Source organism: Gekko japonicus, unplaced genomic scaffold (genome assembly GCF_001447785.1).
Source record: "Gekko japonicus isolate JY-2015 unplaced genomic scaffold, Gekko_japonicus_V1.1 scaffold438, whole genome shotgun sequence".
Taxonomy (NCBI): Eukaryota; Metazoa; Chordata; class Lepidosauria; order Squamata; family Gekkonidae; genus Gekko; species Gekko japonicus.
In genome coordinates this window covers 964,335-985,136 of record NW_015160849.1, presented here as the reverse complement: position 1 = coordinate 985,136, position 20,802 = coordinate 964,335, and the positions used below count along the sequence as shown (strand labels likewise).

At 48.5% G+C, this 20,802-nt stretch overlaps 1 protein-coding gene across 1 annotated transcript; it reads left to right on the top strand.

Annotated features, from left to right (window-relative positions):
- Positions 1–803: 803 nt before the first annotated feature.
- Positions 804–20,802, top strand: ZNF830 (zinc finger protein 830). Its single transcript, XM_015420701.1, has 10 exons — positions 804–877; positions 2,341–2,440; positions 6,653–6,770; positions 8,077–8,110; positions 9,373–9,593; positions 10,811–10,907; positions 12,082–12,145; positions 15,603–15,683; positions 17,094–17,170; positions 20,310–20,802. The coding sequence occupies exons 1-10, from the start codon at positions 804–806 to the stop codon at positions 20,491–20,493; spliced, it is 1,050 nt and encodes a 349-aa protein (XP_015276187.1). The 3' UTR covers positions 20,494–20,802.

The following is a 20,802-nucleotide window of genomic DNA, read 5'->3' as shown; positions in this document are numbered from 1 at the left end:
AAAGAGTGCAAAGGTGCCTGTCTCTTGCTGGCTATGATATAAGAGGCCATAAAGGCTGTGTCAAGGAAGAGCTTGGGCATAGGGAGGGTTGCCAAAACCCAGGTGGGGCCTGGTGATTTCCCAGAATTGCAGCAGATCTCCAGACTACAGAGATCAGCTCCCCTGGAGAAAATGGCTGTTTTAGAGGGTGGACTGGATGGCATGATGCCTTGCTGAGGTCTCTCCCCAGGTTCCATCCCCAAATCTCAATGGGTTTCTGAACCCAGAGTTGGCAACCGTAGATTATAGGGTTGCCAGCTCTTGGTTGGGGTGGGGCATGGGGAGGGACCTTAGCAGGGTATAATGTCACACCCTCCACCCTCCAAGGCAGCCATTTTATCCAGGGGAACTCACCTCTGTAGTCCGAAGAACCATTGTGACAAGTCTGGGGGAATCTCCGGGCCCCACCAGGAAGTGTTACGGAAGTGAGAATTCCGCCCAGCGGAACTGCCCTGTTAGTAATCGCGCTCAACTCTATGGTCTGCCCCAGAGAGGGAGGGCGAGTCCTCGAAACGAGGCCAAAAGGACCGGGCTTTCACCATAGATATGCCGGGGCCTAGAGCGGTGGCCTTTCGCCGGGCGAAGGCTTGTGACGTTTCTCAGGTCGCCTTGGTAACTGCCCCGGCTCTCTGTCTCCGCCCTCGAGCGGGTGGGGGTAGGGGGAAGAAACGGCCTCTGACGCAAACTCGTCGCGTCCGTTCAGGTGACGCCATTCTGGCCTCGACGCGGCGGCTTCCCTCACGGGAGGGAGGAGGGGAGAGGCCATGGCGGCGGCGGCGGCGGGAGCCTCGGGGTCGGGGCGGCAGCCGCGGGCGACGCCGGTGGGGCAGGAGGAGCTGTGAGGCGCGGCCCAGCTCCGAGCTCGTCAGGCCACCCGTGCCCGGACGAGAGTGAAGAACGGCCCCCTCCCCCCCCCTCCTCCCGAGCTTTTGGGGGCAGCAGGGAGTGGAGATGCGAGGGGCCCTCCGCTGCTCCTGTGAGGGAGGCCGGGCCGGGCTGGGCCGGGAGAGGATTCCTCCCGTGTCGTTCAGGGCCAGCTGGGAGCTTTGGATGCCGCCCTCACCGGTCCCCCTTTGACAACAGAAGGGCAGCAAGTGCTCCCGCTAAGCTGAGGCAGTGTGAGCCAGCTCACGGGGGGTTTTCTTTTACCCTCCAGGTCCCACATTTGTGTCTCCGCTCGGGAAGGAGGGCTCCAGAGCCAGACTAAGTTATGCAGTAGCCCAATCGCCAGGAGCTCACAAAGCAGAGGTTTTGCTCACAAGACCCCGTAGCTTAGAGGGAGCATTGCACGGCTGGGGCCAGTGTGTCCCTCTAAGCTGAGTGAGTGTCAGCCAGCTCGCAGTTTTTTAGCCTCCGGCTCACACATTTCTGTCTCCGCTCAGAAAGGAGGGTTCCAGAGCACACTAAGTTGTGCAGTGGCCAAGCTGCTTGCTCACCACTTTAATGCCAGCAGCTCACAAAGGAGAATTTTTGCTCACATGACTCTACAGCTGAGAGGGAGCATTGAAAGGCGGCATATTTCTTGAGGAAATGCAGGGCAGTGGTGGTTAACAGGCTGGATATCTTTAACTCGCTCTAGGCACACGTTTGCTCTTTCGAAATCTCTGTCATCAATTTGCAGCCTCTTAAATGGATGTTTGAGTTTGACCTCAGGTCCCTGTTTTCCTTTTTCAAAGCATAAATGTATTCCCTTAATGTATTTGTCTCCCACCTTCCCCCCAAGGGTGAGGAACAGAAAATTACCCAGTGGTATCTCTTTTAACGACAATAAAAGCAAATATCAGAAATTCAAACTACTGTTAATCCACCACTGAAACCAAAAGACCTCACTCTGCCCCACAAAGTCCACTTTGCCAGCCGCCTGTGGTCTCAACCAACTTTCCCAACCCCTCATGGGGTTTTCATGCGAGAGACAAGCAGAGGTGGCTTGCTGTTGCCTGCCTCCGCGTAGTGACCCTGGACTTCTTTGGAGGTCTCCCATCGAAGTACTGTCCAGGGCTGACCCTGCTTAGCTTTTGAGATCTGGTGACATCTGGCTAGTCTGGACCACCCCTCTTCTAAATCACTGCAGAATTCTACCAGATAATGCTGCCTCTTGGAAGGTAAGCAAGAAGGAGCCCTTCTTCCTTTTTTCATTGAGCCATTCCACAAGAGCAGAACCAGAAGCCAGAGTTGGCTGTGTGCCGTGATATTCCCTGCAAAATAGGGCTTTGAAAAAATAAAAGAGTTAGGCTCCAGAATTGAGATATTGAGTGCTGAGATATTTGGTTCTTTCTTAGTATTTCCTTAACTGAAAACTACATATAATAGTTTGGGAAACTTAAGTTGTGCTTTGTGCAATGTGCCTGTGAAGACTGAGTTGTTGTGGCAGACACACGTTCTTGGAAAGCAACACAAAGAGGTGAGCACTCATGTTTTGTTTGGTAACGTGTTTATATCAAGTCTGTTATGTTGCAGAAAACCCCCAGGATGTGCAGATTTCGGTCTTTCAACTAAACAGTAGGCTTTTGTTAGTCACTGAATAAAATAGTTGTTTCATGAAGTGTGTTTCAGATCTGGATGGGATAAAGGAGTATCCAGAGCATTCATAAAATGGGTTTTCTTAGTCAAGTCATCAGCCCACCTAGTCAGGCATTCAGCAGATACATACCCAGGTTGCATACGCATGGCACAAGCAGAAAAAGATTTTTAGTTGTTTTTGTATGATAAACCAGGTAAAGAAAAGGAATGTCTGGCCTACAGTTTTTTTTATTAGATTATCTTTATTTCTTTAGTGTGCTATTTTGAATTGTTTACCAGTTTTATAAATAATTTAGAGCAATTATGGATACATTTTGCCAATTATTTGTTTAAGATATTTCTCTGCTGCCCTGTTCAAGGCAGCTGGCAATTTTAAAAAAAACCCACAGCATAAAACAAAAGCCATGAGAAATATGGGGAAACGAGATCCCCTCCCCACCCCTGCAAGGCCTTGTGGATCCCTCACGCATAATTACCTCTATTTTTAGTATTGCTGTCCTTCTATGAAACTTTTAACCATCCCCAAGATTGGAATACTTTTTTTTCTTTCCTGAAGGAAGGATTAAAAATATATATATTTGTCTAATTATCTGTTGTAGTGGCCTTTAGACAGAGAATGGCCGCAGAGGAAGATGCAGACTAAGAGGAGATTCTGGATGCCAGGGAGATGATAGGATGCCGTGTGTGTGTGTGTGTGTGTGTGTGTGTGTGAGAGAGAGAGAGAGAGAGAGAGAGATTGATTTGCTAAAGGAGCCCTGGAAGGAGTGGTAAATGGGAACTCCAGATCACCACTACAGTCTGAACAGAGGGTTGTGCAGTCAAAAATGAGGGCTCTGAGCCGTGTGCCGAAGCTGTGGGGAGCGAGAGGGACTGACCTAGAAGGGAGCTGTTTGGGACAAGGCGGGCTGCATGTAGGTAAGCCGATGGTGGACCAGAAACTGCCTGAAAAGCAACACGGCATAAACTTTAATGGCACAATGGGACAGGACAGCTCCCTGTACATGTCCTTGTGTGTGTGTGTGTTCATGTTTTTATCAAAATATGCTGTTTGCTTGCATGCAGTGACAAGTGGGACTGTGTAGAGGCGAGAGGATCCCATCCGCCTCTGCTGCCCCCTCCTGTTTCTTTCTGGCCTCTGCTGCCGCCTTCCTTCCCCTCACCCTGTCCCACCGCCTGCCTTCCATCCTCGCCACCTCCTCCTCCCTCCAGCCTTGCTGGCTCACCCACCTGCCCTCTTCTCCTTCCTTTGCTACTCATCTCCCTTGCTCGCTTGCCGTGCTGGCTTTGTCCCCCTTGGTTACTTGCCCGCCTCTTCCTCTGCCACCATGGAGAGCAGTGGTCTTAGTCTGCCTGCCTTTCTTCACACACACACAGGTTCCTGATGCAGCCTGCCCTCTCCCTGTGAAGCTCTCCTTTGCCTTCTGTCTCTCCCGCCACCCCTGCCCAGTCACTCCACCTAGCAGCTGCTTGCAATGGAGAGCCTTGCCTTTCCTCTCCCTTGCCTTCCCTCTCTCTCTTTCCCTGGAACATGCCTGGTCCTTGCCCACTCCCACCAGTTAGTTATCCCCATGACCTGCTTGCAGTGTGGAGCCCCCTCACCCAGAAACATATTTTTTGGGGGGTACGGGGAGCTGTGTACCCCAAACATGGGTAAGGAGCATCAGACAGCTGGTGGAGGTGAACACACACACACACACAGAGCTGTCTCATGTTGAGTCAGACCCTTCGTCCAGCAAAGTCACTATTGCCCGCTGAGACTGGCAGGGGCTCTCCAGGGTCTCAGGCAGAGAGGTCTTTCCCATCACCTACTGCCTGTCCTTTTCATGGGAGATGCCGGGGATTGGAGTGAGGAACTTCTGCAAGCCAAGCAGAGGCTGAGCTACAGTACCTCCTGGGGTGGCCGGGCTGTGCCGGGCAAGGGGAGAGAGAAGGCAAAGAAAGACCTTGGCAGAGAAGGGGTATACATTTTTTCACCTGCTTGTTCCTCATCACGGGGCAGCTGTTGTCACTCTGGCTGTGCTGCTGCCTGTAGTCCCGGCCTGGACATAGGTGAGGCCCTCACACACACACACACACACACACTGTGGTTGTGACGTCAGGTGACATGATGATGGTGTAATTGCAGCTCAAGGACTCCTACCCTTTCCCCTGGGTTTAGAAAGCTTAAAGGCTGCTGTGAAGGACAGGCCAGGTTCCACCTCTCTCCCTGAGAGCGACCAATGAGAGCTGATGGAGTGTTGAGGGGAGTCAGTTGGACAACAGCCGTTCGTTTGCCACTTGGCCGCTGGAGAGCCGAGAGGGAAACTGTGGAAGAGCTGCTGAGAGCTGGCTGGAAATAGTTTGTGACCAAAGGATCCCAGTTCATAGTCCCGCTATACACTGCCTTGGTCAGGCCGCACATGGAGTCCTGTGTGCAGTTCTGGAGGCCTCCGTTCAAAAAGGGTGTGGACAGAATGGAGCGGGTGCAGAGGACAGTGACGGGGATGATGGGGGGGGGTGTCTGGAGACCAAGGCCTAGGAGGAGAGGCTGAGGGACCTGGGAATGTTCAGTCTGCAGAAGAGGAGATTGAGGGGGGACATGGTTGTGGACTCTAATCTGGGAGAACCGGGTTTGATTCCCCACTCCTCCACTTGCAGCTGCTGGATGACCTTGGGTGAGCCATAGTTGAAAGGGCAGTCCTCGCAAGAGCTCTCTCAGCCCCACCCACCTCACAGGGTGTCTGTTGTGGGGAGGGGAAGGGAAAGGAGTTTGTAAGCCACTCTGACACTCAAGTGAAGGGCGGGGTATAAATCCAGTCTCCTCCTCTTTACATATTTGAAGGGCTGTTAGAGGAGGTCAGGGAACTGTTCCTGTTGGCAGCAGAGGAGAGGACTCGCAATTATGGGTTTAAATTAAGGGCGGGAAGGTACCAGCTGGATATTAGGGAAAACATTTTGACAGTAAGAGTTGTTCAACAGTGGAACCAGCTGCCGAGGGAGGTGGTGAGCTCCCCCTCACTGGCAGTCTTGAAGCAGCGGCTGGACATACCCTTGTCAGGGATGCTCTGGGCTGATCCTGCATTGGGCAGGGGGCTCAACTAGATGGGCTGTAGGACCCCTTCCAACTCTGTGATTCTATGAATTGCGGTAAAAGGACCACAGATAAAAAGTTTAGTGGAAGCTAAATGTAACTTCTACCTTACTTTCTTCAGTGTTATGTTAATACCATAAATAAAAGTTAACTTCTTAATTTGTTTAACTCTACGGGCTGCGTGTGTCAGGGAAAGAAACACACACACAATTTAATATCTTGGTCTACACAGAGATGCAGGTGGGCACCCTGAAGACTGACAAAGTTGTATACCCAGAATAAAACTTTGTTGATCTTAAAGATGCCACTGGACTCCAATTTTGGCCTACACGTGTATCATAGGATAAGAATAAATGGAACAGTGTTTGAACCCCAACTCCGAAATCTCTGTGAGTGAAGGCTTGTCTACAAAGGGGGTTGGGCTTCCCTGTCTGTTGATGTCTCTGTGTGAGAGAGAACCACGGGGGGGGGGGGTTGAATGGTCAAGCCTTTCTATTTTAGAAGAGACGAGAAAGGTAGCTTGTGACGTCCTGATCTGCTTGTAACCCTGAACCTGAGAGAGAGAGAGAGAGGCGGTAGAGGGTGGTAGGCACTCTATGAGTGGAGAAGGGGTGTCACAACCGCGGTGACAGTGAAACTGAGTTTTCACAGTTTTGTGGCCGAACAAGCCGCAGTTGATTGTGCTGTTTGAATGCTGCTATTAATGCCTTCTGGAGGGACCCCACCTGAGAGAATGATTTGCCAATACCAAAGGGATTATCATAGTCAGAAAATGTCAGCCTGTGTCATGTGTTAAATAGTCTTTTAATCTTATTTGCGTAAAAGGAGTTAACTTTTTGCTTAATTCTGCGCCGGGTCTTCTTTAATCTTGCTTGCTTATGATGTTGCCAGTGGCGTTTATGGTTATTTTGAAAGAAATGCTCATTTGTCAAATATTCCGAGATGGTCCAACATAGTAATACTTTAATCCTTGAAAAGTAAAACCCAGACATTCATCTTCTGGTTCAAATTTTTCCTCCCCAGAAAGTTGCACAGTTAAAAGGTCTCAAGAAGTCCGTCCCGGCATCCACGCCCGATGCACCGTCGTCTCTCAAAAGGAAACCTGCAGACACGGAACCTCCAGAGCAGAAGAAAGCGAAAGGTAACACTTTAACGTGGTGTTTGCTGAACTGGAACCTGTAATTTTTCTATGGCTCAGGGGGTTTTGGGCCTATCCTTGAAAAACCGATGAAAACAGCAAACTTTGACTATGTCAATATCTCAATACAATACCATTTTATTTAGTACAGTCATTGACCAGAAAAAAAAAAATCAGCTGATAAAACTTTGAAATTCATACAAACATAAAATATTTGAAAACCTCTACTTAAATTCAATATTCACTATCTACTAATAGCTTGTCTCCGGATTTTGATAGCCTGCTTGGCAAATTTTCCCATACTTTTGTAATTTCCTGCTTTCTATCAGCCAGCAGCTTATCTAAGTGAAATCTTTCATTTCTCCCAGGAAACCAAGAACAAATCGGGGTTATGTAAATGGCTCTAATACTTTGGTACAGCTTTCATTTGAATATTACATGTTCCCTCGTTTCTACCTTCCCATCTCCACAGACACATAAGGTCACCTTTTCTCATAAGGTCACCTTTTACTTTGACTCTGTCTTTGGTGGCCTGTGTTTGTATATGCAAGCTACAGTGATGATGTACGTGAATACTGTATTTGCCAGTGTTATATTTCTAGACAGTGCAGCTGGTAAGTAAGTCCAGACCACATGGCTAATGCCAGTGTTTGCTGGGCCTGTGCGAAAGCAGGTAGCTTGTGAGCCAGGGAACTAGGTGGGCTTCAGTGCATTTCCATTCCATGCCAGAGCAGGGATTCCAACCTGAAATGAATGGGCTTCGACTAGCGTGGCTCTCCTTAGGGACGCCCTGTAAGGTTGCCCAGTGTGGTGCAGCGGTACGAGTGTCAGTTTGGGAGCTCCAGGCTGGCACCTTGGGCCCAGTCCCACCCTCTCAGCCGGACCACTTCGCGGGGCTGTTGTGAGGATAAATCAGAGGGGGAGAGAATGACGCAAGCTGCTTTGGGTCCCCGTCGGGGGGCAAGGGCAGGGTAGAAGTGAAGCAAATAAATAAGAATTCAGGCTGCCTTGACAGCTGTCAAGGTTGTGTCCAGAGCCGCCTGGTAGATCATAAGCTAGGGCATGCGGTGCGCTGTCTGAAATGCCGGCCAGGTGCCAGGGCCATGATGGAGCACTGTCCTACACTGATGACTCGGTGCGGTCCAAGGCTGTGCGGGGGGTGCCTCTCCAGCCACCCTAGTCCAAGGCGGGCCCCTTCACTGGCCACACTGCAGCTCAGCCTCCCTCTTGTGAAGTCTGCCTTCGTTTTTGTCAGAAGTCAGGGAGGTGTGGTACAAAACTCTGAAAACGGTGTCTTGTTTTTTTCCAGCTGCAGGTGACTGCCCACATACTGTTCCATCTGGGTAAGCTCGGTATTTTGTTGATAGGTATGGATGGAAACAAGACCCTTTCTCCTCCATTCAGTATGCAGAGGAATTGGGTGGGAGCCCACGGATCCGTTCTGCTTGAGGAGGCATTTTCGTCTGGCAGGTGGAACCTTCCACTGTCTTGCAGTGAGTGAAGTTTTCTTTCACTAGAGGGAAACTCCTGCAGGCAGGGTGCAGAACAGGCTGTTTGATGCTTTGTGTGCCACTGGCTTTTTGGCCGTTGCATCCGTTCTACCATAAACCTGCCTAAAAAAGTGTCTTTGTCTCATGGCGAGCCCCTGTGTAGAGCAATAGCTCATTGTGTGGAGGTGACCACTAGAGGGGAGCAATTTAACACCCCTTTCGTGTTGTTTTTTGGTGTGCTGGAGCTAGGATTGCCCCCTCCAGGTCGGGATACTCCTGGAGATTTTGGGGGTGGAGCTTGGGGAGAATGGGGTTTGGGGAGGGGGAATCTCAGTGGTGTGTCATGCCATAAAGCCCGCCTTCCAAAGCAGCTGTTTTCTCCAGGAGAACTGATCTCTGTTGTCTGGAGATCAGTTGCAATTCCAGGAGATTTCCATGTTAGCTGGAGCCCGTAGTTGCATGTTACACTTAGAGATGGGTACGGTTCTGTTGAATTTTCTGGGACTATTTCACTAAGCCTTGCAGTAGCCCTGAAAGAGAGATGGGGGGGGGGGGTTAGCCGTGTTGGCCTGAAGGAACAGAACAAAGTGTGAGTCCAGTGGGGCACCTTGGAGACCAACAAGGTTTAATTCTGGGTCTAAGCTTCTGTGCACGCACACACACACTTCTTCAGATTTTGCTCTAGTAGTCCTGAAAGACAGAGGAATCCGTATTGCTCCCTTTTTGCCGATCTGAGGGAGGCCGCAGTTCTTTGCAGTTGGATTTTGGACACGATGGCCTGGGCTGCTCCTGCACGGAGATGTTTCTTTGTGTAGCTCTTGTTGTCGAGTTTTGTTCATTCATTTCTTCATTAAGTTCATTTGACCAGTCATATACACAATTTTACAATTAAAAATTTGAAGTTTACAGTATACCAGATGAAGCCATTGCTGAGAAGAAAGGTAACGCCCAGCCCTTTGGAGTGCACCTAAAATAGCTGTGTGGGTCCCGGCTTATATCTGGCTGGGCCCTGCAGTAGCAGAGGCGGAGCACATCCAGTCAGCAGAACGGACCTGGGGGATCCCGCCCAGCCTGATTGTGTAGAAACACAGAACGTTTTGTCTCCTCCTCCTTAGGCTGCCGGCAGACTTCTTTAGCAAAACGAAACCGGCAGATGCCGGAGGAGTCTCTTCAAGAGAGGCAAGCCACGGTTTGTTGCTGAAAGACGATGAGGATGACGAGGATGAAGAAGAAGGGGAGGATGAAGAAGAAGGGAAAGAGCTCAACAGCAAACCGCCTCTTTCGCCCTCGGCTCAGAATACAATGACTTCAGCCCCTCTTCAGAAAGCTGCAGCTGGTGATTTTGCAACTCTCTAAGCATATCCCCCTTGGCAAAACAAGTTCAGTTGTGGGCAATGTTCCCTCTAAGCTGTGGAGTCTTGTGAGCAAAAATTCTACGTTGTGAGCAAGTGATTTGACTTCTGTATAAATTAGTTTGCTCTGGAGCCCTCCTTCCTGAGCGAAGACAAAAATGTGTGAACTGGAGGCTAAAAAACTGTGAGCTAGCTCACACTAACTCAGCTTAGAGGGAACACTGGTTGTGGGACCTCGCTAACTAGTATGATGCAAATCAGACAGTTGGAGTAATTTTCTTTTTTGGTAAAGTTATGAATGTAGGGGGGAATTGTGATGGAACAAGGAATGGCATAGTCTTTTGTCACTTCAGGACATGAGGAGCAGATAGACCATTTCCAAATGTAAACAGTTTCTGCTAGCTGCACCAAACAGAGGGCAGGGAGGGCACAAAAATGGTGGCCCTTGCTGGCTGCTTGCTTCCAACATCTGTTACTCAGGTGTGAATCAGTGGTTTGATCTGGCAGCTGTTGAGGCATCCTCCATGAAGTTTTCCAGGCTTCTAAAGGCCACTGAAGCCAGCGATCCTCACTAATGCGTAGCCCAAGCTTTGCATGTTTTCTCTGGCTGAAGTCCCACAGAGCTTACTCTCAAGTAAGCCTGTATAAAATTAGCCCGCTTGTGGGGAGGGCGGGTTATAAATATAATAAATATAATAAATAAATAAATAAATAAATATAGTATCGTGGTGAAGCGGTGGCAGCGGCTACAAGCACAGACAGCTTCAGGAGGGGATTGGATCAATATATGGAGCAGAGGTCCATCAGTGGCAGTGAGCCACAAGGTATAGGACGGTGGAACACTCTGCCTGGGACAGGGATGCTCTGTCTTCTTGGGGCTTGGGTGGCCACAGTGGGAGGGCTTCTGGAGATCTGGCCCGCTGGGGGATAGGTGGCCCCTGGATTTTGGCCACTATGTGACACAGGAGGTTGGACTGGGATGGGCCACTGACCTGATCCAGCATGACTTCTGTCAGGTTCTCATGTTCTTCTTATGTTCTGTGTTGTGTGGGGAACAAAGTGCTCCCTTTTGTTCATGCTGAAGCTGCCACCAGTCAGTTTTGCCAGGTGACATTCAGCCGTGACAATGAGAGATGAATGTCTCTCTGTCCTCCGGGCAGGTCCCCCCCCCCAACTTTCACGAGTGTTTCCTTTCCTGCAGACCACTTGGAAAACAAAACTGCAGCGGCCCCTGTGCCTCTGGTCTCCCATTCTGGCTCAATACAGAAAGCAGAAGTACAAGAAAAGACTGTGGAAAGGTAGAGTTGTCTTCTGTGAACAGTTCTAATCTGTGTTCGTCTAGCCGACTGAGAGGAAGTGAAATGTGCATTCATCTCTCACGCAGTCTGTGTTGTTCTCCATGATAATCTGACGTTTTGGCAGTTTTATCAAACAGAGCAAAAGTCCAGTGAAATTCGTACCTCTGACTTCAAACAAGGTTCCTTAGTGACTGCAGGCATTGATATGCAAAAGGCATTTAGGAGACTGGGTAACCAGAAAAATGGGGATTTGATGGCGATTTCCTGAATCGTCATCTGACGTTGGGGTTTTTGGATAATTCAACATGGATTCATTACTATCATTTTTAAAGGACAGGGATTCCCCAACACGGTGCCTGTGGGCCCCATGGCACCCCCGCCACACACACACGCACCTTCCCTGGCGCCTGCCAAGTGTTTTCAGAAAGTGGGTGGGGCCAAGTGGGGCTTTTGCTCAGCAGGCCTTCTGATTGGCTGTGCAGATCTTTTTTAGAGTTGCATTGGCAGCTGCTGACACAACAGCAGAAGGATCTTTACTGCATCACTGAAGGTAAGTGGTGTGTATGCAAGAAAATATTTCAAAGAATATATTCATTTTATCGTTTTAAAAGGCATTCTGTTAAATGGAGCTTCTGTCTGGAATGTTAAAGAGTTACTGTTTGATTCAGATGGGTCGCTGTGTTGGTTTGAAGCAAGAGAACAAAGTTTGAGTCCAGGGACACCTTTAGGACCAACCAAGTTTAATTCTGGGTATAAGCGTTTGTGTGCACGCAAACTTCTCAGCTATCTGAAGCAGAGTGCGTGCACACAAAAGCTTATACCCAGAATTAAACTTCGTTGGTCTTAAAGGTGCCATTGGAATTGAACTTTGTTCAGTTGCTCAAAGAGTTATGCATGACCTTACTCCTGAAGGTTTTGTGGCTGGCTCCGCCTCCTACAGCACTGATTTTGTACTTGCGTCCACTACACTATGCCAAAATTCTAAAGGTTCAAAAAGGTTGGGGCCTTCTGCTTTAAAAGGTTGTTTCGTCCATTTCCCCCCACTCACTCTAGATGGCATTACTCACTGAGTTTTTGGCATTACTATTTCATGTCCTAGTGTATTTTTCTGAAGGGATTAAAAATGTGCACAGTAAGAATTAGCTGAAGCTGAGCCTCCTACTTAACTTTTCAGGAGAGAGAACACAGCCGAAGCCTTACCGGAGGGATTTTTTGACGATCCTGAAGTGGACGCTAAGGCAAGTGTGACGTTTTCTGGTTATTTCCGCGCACGTTAATACTTTGAGGAATTAATCCAGCTAGCTCAGACTGCAGTAAGAGATTCACATAATCCCTGAAGGGCCTTCTTGGTCTCTTTTGGCAAACGATGACGTTAAGCCCCCAGCCCTTTTCCTGCGCAGTCATTAGCAGCTGATTTACTGTCGGCCTGTTATAGAGGTCTTTGCAGTGTGATACTTTAAAACAAGACTAGCCAGGTTGCCCTTGTAGTGCTCCAGTTTCTTCAGGAAATTCTTACACCTCTGAATGTGTCGACAAATGGAGAACAGAGTTTGTGTGTGCTATTGGACACTTGGCCTTTTGGAAACACCTGGGCTGGCTTCCATTGATCCTGGCAGCTGTACCTGCTGGCCCCGACCCCATTTCTTCTGTCTCTAGGCAGATCCGTACAGCTTTGAGTGTGTCAGTCTAGATTATAGCAGAGCATCGTATCCTGCCACTCTGCTCAGCTGAGCTTGGGAGCCCTCCTCTGACAGAAGGGGGTCTTCTATAGGAAGGCTCCTCACGACATGGGCAGAAGAGTGCCTTCTACTGGAGGAAGGCACCCATCTTGGCAGAACAGCAGGGCTGCCAGCCTCCAGAGATCAGTTCCCCTGGAGAAAATGGCTGCTTTGGAAGGTGGACTTTATGGCACGGCATCTTGCTAAAGCCTCTCCCTTCCCTAAGCCCCTCCCTCCCCAGGCCCCACCCCCAAAATCTCCAGGAATTTTTCAACCCAGAACTGAAAGCCCTACTAAGCAGAGTGGTAAGATCCAAGCCAGCGGCAAGATGTCATTTCAAAACGACAACCAATGTGGTGTCTGTGGGTAAGGGGCGAATAGATTGTAATCCCACTTCTTGCTCCCAGACAAGCGGTGCCCTGGGGCCTCTACTTGCCCCCCCCCTCCAGCCAGCACAGAGAGGCCACTGGAGAGACATCCAAGTGTGCAGAGAGCCCCCCCCTCCACTTCTGTACTCTTGCCAGGAACAGCTGGCTGGTTTCACTGACTGGCGGAACCTCCCTGCCCTGCCTTTGTTTTGACATCACTTGAGGTCACCCTTCCCTTCAGGAGCTCCATAAAAGAAGGTTCCCTTGGGAGGTTGGGCAGCCTTGGCTTTAGGAGTTTTCCCTGTCCTTGCAAAGGGGTAGGGAAACCTGTCCTGGAGGTCACATTCAGCTGCAGTGGCTGCATTTCAGAAGCAGTGCAGTCGTCTTTATAGATTGCCACCATGTTTGCAGCAGTGATAGAAATCCTCTTGAAGTGGAAACTAGTGCACCTGTGTTTATCTAAATGTCCTGGCAACCTGTGGATTGCAGGCGGGAATACGTGTTTGTTCATTTCCCTGTGCACAACGGAACTTGGTGCTGGGTGTGGTACTCGGTATCCCGAGACTCTCGCAAGTTAAAACAACCAAGGGAAGCAAGTGTGTTGCCAGTGTAGTTGCAGAGACGGGTTTGAAAATGTCTGCGCCCTATAGAGAGCCCTCTGTGAAACTAGAGAGGGGGACTCGAGAGGGTTTCCGTGACTGTGAGGCTCTTGTTGGCTTCGTCCCTTCCAGCGACTGGAGCAGCAGCGGAACGAGGGAGGCAATTTAAGCCAACGTGTGGGCCGTTGCAGAGCTTTCTTAGGATGCTCAAGGAATACCAGCGTCCCTAATAAGAAGTCCCCTGAGAGGAGTCAGTGCTGTGAAAAACCTTAGCCTGCGACCCTGAGGAGCGGCTGTCGGTCTAAGTGGGCAATACTGACCATGATGGACTAACAGTGTGATTCCGGATAGGGCGGCTTGGTGTGTTTTCATGCGCGCTGCCTTTGTTTGCTGTGTTTGTCTTGCTGCTCTTGCTTCCCAGGTAAAAACCTCAAATGCAAGGAGCCGTTAGCTTCTGTTGGCAAGGGAGGGAATGTGGAGGGAATGAATGCTTCCGTGTGTGGAGGGAATGAATGCTTCTGAAACAACCTTTAAAGCAGCTACTGATAGCATATTTTGGCAGAAAAATCTTTTAAAATTAACTTTTATTGTAATTAGGTATCTAATAACCTTGGAAATAAAGGCAGACCACAGTACAGAGCAAACAGTATTATGGTACCAGTGACCACAATGAACGAAACCGATCAGTGACTGAAAGAGTTACATAATCTTGTGATAAGTTATTTTGAAATGCTTTACATCTTGAAACAGTCATTTAGAAGTAAAATACATCTATGACTTGCATTTAGCTGGCAAAAAAATGCACAAAATACAGAGCTAGAATCAAGTTGCTACAACTAACTCTCCGAATCTTGATGTTCAGTGGACTTCTTGAGACCGAATTACCGTACAGAAAGCAAAAAGGGGATTGCTCGCCATCTCCTGGGGCCTGTTACACTTCTCATGGAGTTGCCCCCCCCCCCCCCGAGAGCTGCCCTTCACTTTTATGTTCACCAGCCCAGTAGGTGGTGAGGAAACCCCAGCTTCTTTTGCCTGCCCCCACCCCCTCCTCCTGGCAGGAGTCATGTTAGCTTCAGGTGTGACTCTGCAGGTAGAGGAGGAACCTGCAACGAACTCTGTTTCCAGTGATGGATTTGAAGGTAAAGTGTGAATCGTCTCCTTGATGCAATTTGGTGGCCCCAGAGAAAGCTGATCCTGAGCCTGGCTTCCATTGCCAGCCTAAAAAGGGCGAAGGTGGTGTGCTGTTGGTCACAGTGTACACACCTGGTCACGGCCTCCTCTGGCTCCCGGTATTGGAAGCGCACCTGAGATCTGGTGGAGTGGTCGGGTGAGTGATGTGGCAGGAGCTCTCTGGTTCAAGCCTGCTCCAGCCACAAGTCCACTGGGTGACCCAGACCAAACCACCACCTCTCTGTCCAAGTCCCCCATCTGCAATAAGGGACAATATTAATCTTTCCTCCATGTGTGTGAGGCACTGAAACACTCCCAAAGTGTTATATAAATGCTGAGAGCTATTAATACGCATCTCCTACTGTATGAAGGAGTGAGTCTTCTGCAGCATTGCAAGATTTGTAGGTTTCTGGAATAGGCAAGGCTCTGTCTCTCTGACAAAACTCTTACTTTTTTAATGGTGCTTTTAAAAAACTACTTCTTTGCAGGATACTCCCTCCCCCCCTTTGGTCATTCAACTCACACAAGTTGGTGTGTGTTCACTCCACTGCACTTTCTAGCACTGCAATCAGGTCTTGCAGTACGAGAATTGTCAGCTTATTTTCAGATATTTTGTTCTAAGTGGCACCCGTAATGTTTGCATGAAGGCAGAGCAAGTATAGTATCTGGAGTGAGGTTTTTTGTCCCCCGTGCAAATCGAGTCGTGAGTTGCTGCCTCCTGAGCACCAGCAGCTCTGCGTTGGAATTCTCCTTTGCCTGCAGCGTTTAGCAGAAGTAAAACCAACAGTGGGCTTAAAATTGTTGATGAGAAATCAGAGCAAGGCTTTGTTCTGTTCTTAGGTGCGAAAGGTCGATGCGCCAAAAGATCAGATGGACAAAGAATGGGATGAATTCCAGAAGGCCATGCGACAAGTCAACACGGTCAGTCGGTGCTTTCTGTCTCGAATCACTTTCAGGATGCCCCCCAGGGCAGAACCGGAGCTGGGCAGAGGGACTGCATTGGCCAGCCACTTGCCTCACTTCTCTGTGTTTGCAAAGTGAATTTTAACTGTCCGCTGTCTATCCTGTCTATCCAAAATTCATATTATGAACTGAACACGTTTTGGTAAAAGGCTGTATTCTTTTAAATCTATTTTGCGGGCAGTAGGCAAAAAGAAAAAGAATGGTGAAGATTTATGTGGTTTATTTTCTGAAATGATTCATGGGCTCTATATAAAGGAACCACAGTATGTACATGCCACAAAACTATACTGAAGTGGCCTTAAGACACTTTTGTCAATGTTAGCTTGTTTAAATTCTGCGTTTTACTTGATGAAACATGTATCTACCAGGTCTCTTGTTCCTTTACACACAAAGTCTGTATCTGCTGCTGGAATTTTCGGGCTTTGTCTTGAGTTTTAACTGTCCTCTGGTGTGTATTTATATTGGAAGATCTGCCTCCCTCCTCACACAGGTGGCTCCATCCGCAGCTTTCCAGGGGGCCCTGGCAGATTCTACCTGCCAGTTTCCCTCTTGTTTCGTGCCTTGGCTTTCAGGCCTCTGGTGGTGGCAGAAAATTCCCCCCCAATGAATATTTGGGCGGAAAGTGTCACAGAGCAGTCCTCGTCCCGTTCCCAAATGCCCCCGGTGCCATCAGCGCAGCAAATGTTCGTACGAGATCGGTAGTGGGCACATTGTGTGAACACGAGCGATCCTCAAGGGCTCTTCTTGGCTACAGGTTGACCATTGGCTGCACGGCATCTCCCAGACACTCAACCTTGAGAAAGTATATGCTGAAAGAGATAACAGGTTAAAGCATTTTTGAAATGCAGAGGAGATGGTTAACAAAGCATAGCGAGAGCTCCTAGGCCTGACTTACACTACTGTGGTATGTTTGTAAAGCATACTAAGATATTTTTGGAGATCGGTGCTTGGCTTTCCAAGTTTCCCAAATAATGTACGACCGTGACCCAGTGCAGGCACAGCTCTGGCACTGTCTTAGGTGAGGAGGGGATAGGAGCAGGCCCCTCTCTGTCTGCTCTGCATGCCTTCACCAAGCCCAGAAGGAATGGTGTTTTGAATTTGCTGACATTCTGAAGAACCTCATTAGCCCTAAGCAAACACCGGTACTGCCGTATCCCTCGGCTGTGGTGAATGTGGGATGGTGACTCGGCTGTGTGAGAAGGGAGGAGGGAGGCCTCTCAAGCGCAACTGGGGAAGCCAGCCTGGACTCCACTCAAGAGCCCCTAGTGAGAGGTGGTGCCCCCCCCCCACAAGTTGACTAAATCCCCCTTCAACCCCCCCCCCCTTCTGCTACATTGGAAAATAACATCCCTGTCTCTTATGAATTAGATTTCAGAAGCTATAGTGGCCGAAGAAGATGAAGAGGGGCGACTCGATCGTCAGATTGGGGAAATTGATGAACAGATGTAAGTCAATAAATTGTGACTTCCAAAACCCTTGTGGTTTCCATAAAACACCACAGTTGATTTGTTTCTCGAAAAGATAACTTGCTAATTGTATAATTTCACTCAGCACTTGATTCTTAAACTATTAATTTGCTGATGTATATCTTTTTTTCAGTTATATCAGGCTTGAATGTTTAAGAGGACAAATGCAAGCAAAGCCTTTCAACGAGGCAAAAGGGCATTTTAAAGTCTCTCAGATGTTTAACTTTGGCAAGTTGCCTGTTCACCAAAAGGGGTCACACTGGAAATTCAACATGAGCTAGTGAGGCACAATAATTTCCATAAGTTATCATTTCTATATTGATATACTGTATGCTTAAATGGGTCTCTTGAAGGCTAAAGGTAGGGTTAAATTGATCGTCACTTCTTAATATCTGGCAGATTTACATAGGGCTAGTTCATACTGTGCTTAAAAACAGCTAAAATTCTGTTCCCTTGCTTTGCAGTCTGTATATATCAACCAAAGTCAGGCAAAATTACATAACTCTGCAAGTTTTACTATCCTTTTACATATTGGGGAGGGACACTGAAACCCCCTGCTGACCTGGAAATCTAGTCCAGCAGCTCTTCTCGTTCTAAGATTACACAGGCTTTGCCCACATACGTTCAAGCACATATTTGTAAACATGAGGGCTAGGAGCTTGCTTTTTTAAAAAAATGAAAGCCAATATTCTCAGCCGAATCCTTCAGCCACAGTTGCATTCTGCAGCTCTTCACATGCTTGTTGCCTGGATCCAAACGATGGGATTTGGAAGCTGTCCCAAGCCTCACAGATATTTCTAGCATCAGATTAGCCACCCCAGGGGCAGGGTTCTGCTAGGCGTCTTTTTAGAAGAACACTCTCAATGCAATCGCCGTGGCTTTAAGATACTGGCGAGTGGCGGATATTTTGATGGGCTTGGTTAGCCTTGAAATCGCAAGAAGATGGGATGAAAGAAAGCTTAAAGTTAACTTCTGGATTTCTTTTTAGTGCCGTTAGTTTCTGGTTCTGGTTCTGATGGAAAACGTAGAAGATTTCAGACAGTGCTGAACCTGTCGTTTCCCCAAATACAATCAGATGGGCATTGATAACACCTTGCCCCAGTTATCCTATTGTCTGCAATTTAAGTACTGCTCCCCCCCCCCAGCATGGATAGAATGAACTTTGTGTTAAAAATAAGCAATGCGCAATTGGTATCAGGACAGGGGAATGCCGGCCTGCTTGATCCCTCAGCATTAGAGCACTATGTTCTGTCTGCTCCTCCCCCTGGCCCTGATTACTCCTGCAGTGCTTTGGTGGCAATAAGAACATAGAATTGGGGTTTGCAGGAGAGGAGTTTATTAGCACTCTTCTGGTTTCTTGCTGGTTCAAAGAGTTCTGGCTTAGAATGGTCTTGTTTATGACTATCTATGGAAACTGTGCAAGAAGTTCTCTTCCTGAGAGTACAAGGAAAACTTGCTGGTTCAAAGAGTTCTGGCTTAGAACCCATTTAAGGTCTTGTTTATGACTATCTATGGAAACTCTGCAAGAAGTTCTCTTCCTGAGAGTACGAGGAAAACTACCTTTGCAGAAGTTTGATCTCTGTTTTCAATATGGTGTTAAATGGGGATGTCTGAAAACGGTTAGCCTTGACCCAGCTGCTGTCATTTTCTCTCCTGTCACAAGGCAACTTGTTCAGCTTAGCGAAGGAACTCTCGTTCCAAGGATCCTCAACTATTAGTTGCCAGCTCTGGAAACATTGCTTTTTGATGTTCAGTCTGATCTTGGAGAGCCGTAAAGGTTCCGTGGATCAGCTCTGAGATTTGCAGGTTCCTGCCTCTTCAGCGCTTTGTGTGCCATCTTTACGCCTTAAAGGTTTGCAGTTAAGCCTTAACGTTGTTCTCATGCTCTTAGGTTACAAGCGAACCAGAACAGGACTGCAGTCACCACCCTGTATGCAGGGCTGAAGTAACAGCTATTCTAGATAGCTGGAAATAGGCTGTTTCTGTGTAGTTATCATTGAGGAGCAGACTTCAAAAAGAGGAGGAGGGAAGAAAGTGAAGCAAAATCTAGTGGTCAAAGATCGATCCTAAGTATTTCGTAGCACGTCTTGCCTGAAATCAGTAATTTCCAAACTGCTGTGGGAAAACATGGGATTCCTTGGAAGCTTAACATTCTTCAGTGAGAACCTCTGGGTACCCAAGAACAGGCCCCAGGATTCTTTGCTGCAATGCTGACGGCATCTGAGGCAGACACTTAGGCACTCTGTGGCAGAAATACATGGGAAATGTCCCCCAAAGATGCATGATCTGAGCCCTGCTGCCTTTCCCTGGGCAGGCAGGGCTCGGATCATGTATCTTTGGGAAACACTAAAGAACCTGCTCTCCCAAAGGACAGAACAAGCAAACAAGAGGAATACCTGCGTCCATGCGGATGTGTTTAGAAGTCTGTCTCCGTAAGTTATGGAGGAGATCATGAACAGAGGGCTATAGGTTTGACTTGACCACCCCTTAGTGCACAATGTTTCTGAACAACCATAAAACTTTTTTCTACAGAAACACAGCCATTCATGAGATGAGGGGCTGTTGACAGGTCCTGTAGAACTTTAATACAGATAACTTTCCAGTTAACAACACCAGAGAAATACAATCCATGAGCCGGGAGAGAGAAGACCAACTGCAGTAAAGCCTCCTAGAAAGCGCTTCCGTTATCGCACTCTAATTTTTTTGTACAATGCAGGAGGTGAAGGAGGCAGCAGCTCCTATAGCATAACCAGCCCATCCAGAAATAACATGGAGCTGCGCATCATAAAAGACCTGCATAGCTAGGAGCGGGGCCTCCCACAGGAACTGTGGGGCTAACAGAGAAGATAGCCGCAGCTTCCCTGGGAGGCAGTCTCAGCATGGAAGATGGCCCAAAGTGACTTCTCAGGATGCTCTAGCAACAGTGCCCCGCAGGGGTAGTGAGCCGCTGGTGGCACCCTAGCTCTAGCTGCTGCCCCGTTTGTCACTCATATGTCGGAAACTGGACTGTGTGAGTGTATCCCTGATAGAACCAGTGATACCAGTTGCCCTCAGACAGCCATTTCACGTTGCACCCCATTTCCAGGGACATAACCACAGCGTTCTTCTCTTGCCCCAGTGAGTGCTTCCGCCGTGTCGAGCAGCTGCGTGACCGCCAGGAGATCATGAGAGAGAAGCTGAAGGAAGCGATGCGCCTGAGAGCCACCCGGGCGGAAGAGGACGACGATCTCGGCAGTGAGGACGAAGGGGAGCTGCAGGACTTGCTGTCTCAGGACTGGAGGGCCAAAGGGACTTTGCTGTAGCACCCAGTCGAAGAGGAGCGAATCTCCTGCGTGAGGCTACTCTTGGATCGAGTCATAACCATTTGGTAAAGTATTTATTTGGCCAGGTGTTAAAAATCTATTGTAAAATGTGTTGACCAGCTTAAAATAGGGGGGGAATGTAAAAATTGTACAATATAAATCTTTTTTTATAAAGTCAGATGTAGCTTTCCTATTAAAATACATAGAAAATGTTCATTTCCTCTGTAAATCAAGTGTAGCCTGTGATGCGTCAGCTCAGTCTTTAAGTGCTCATCAGTGTGTTTTGTTTCCGTTGGCAGCTGCCGAGCA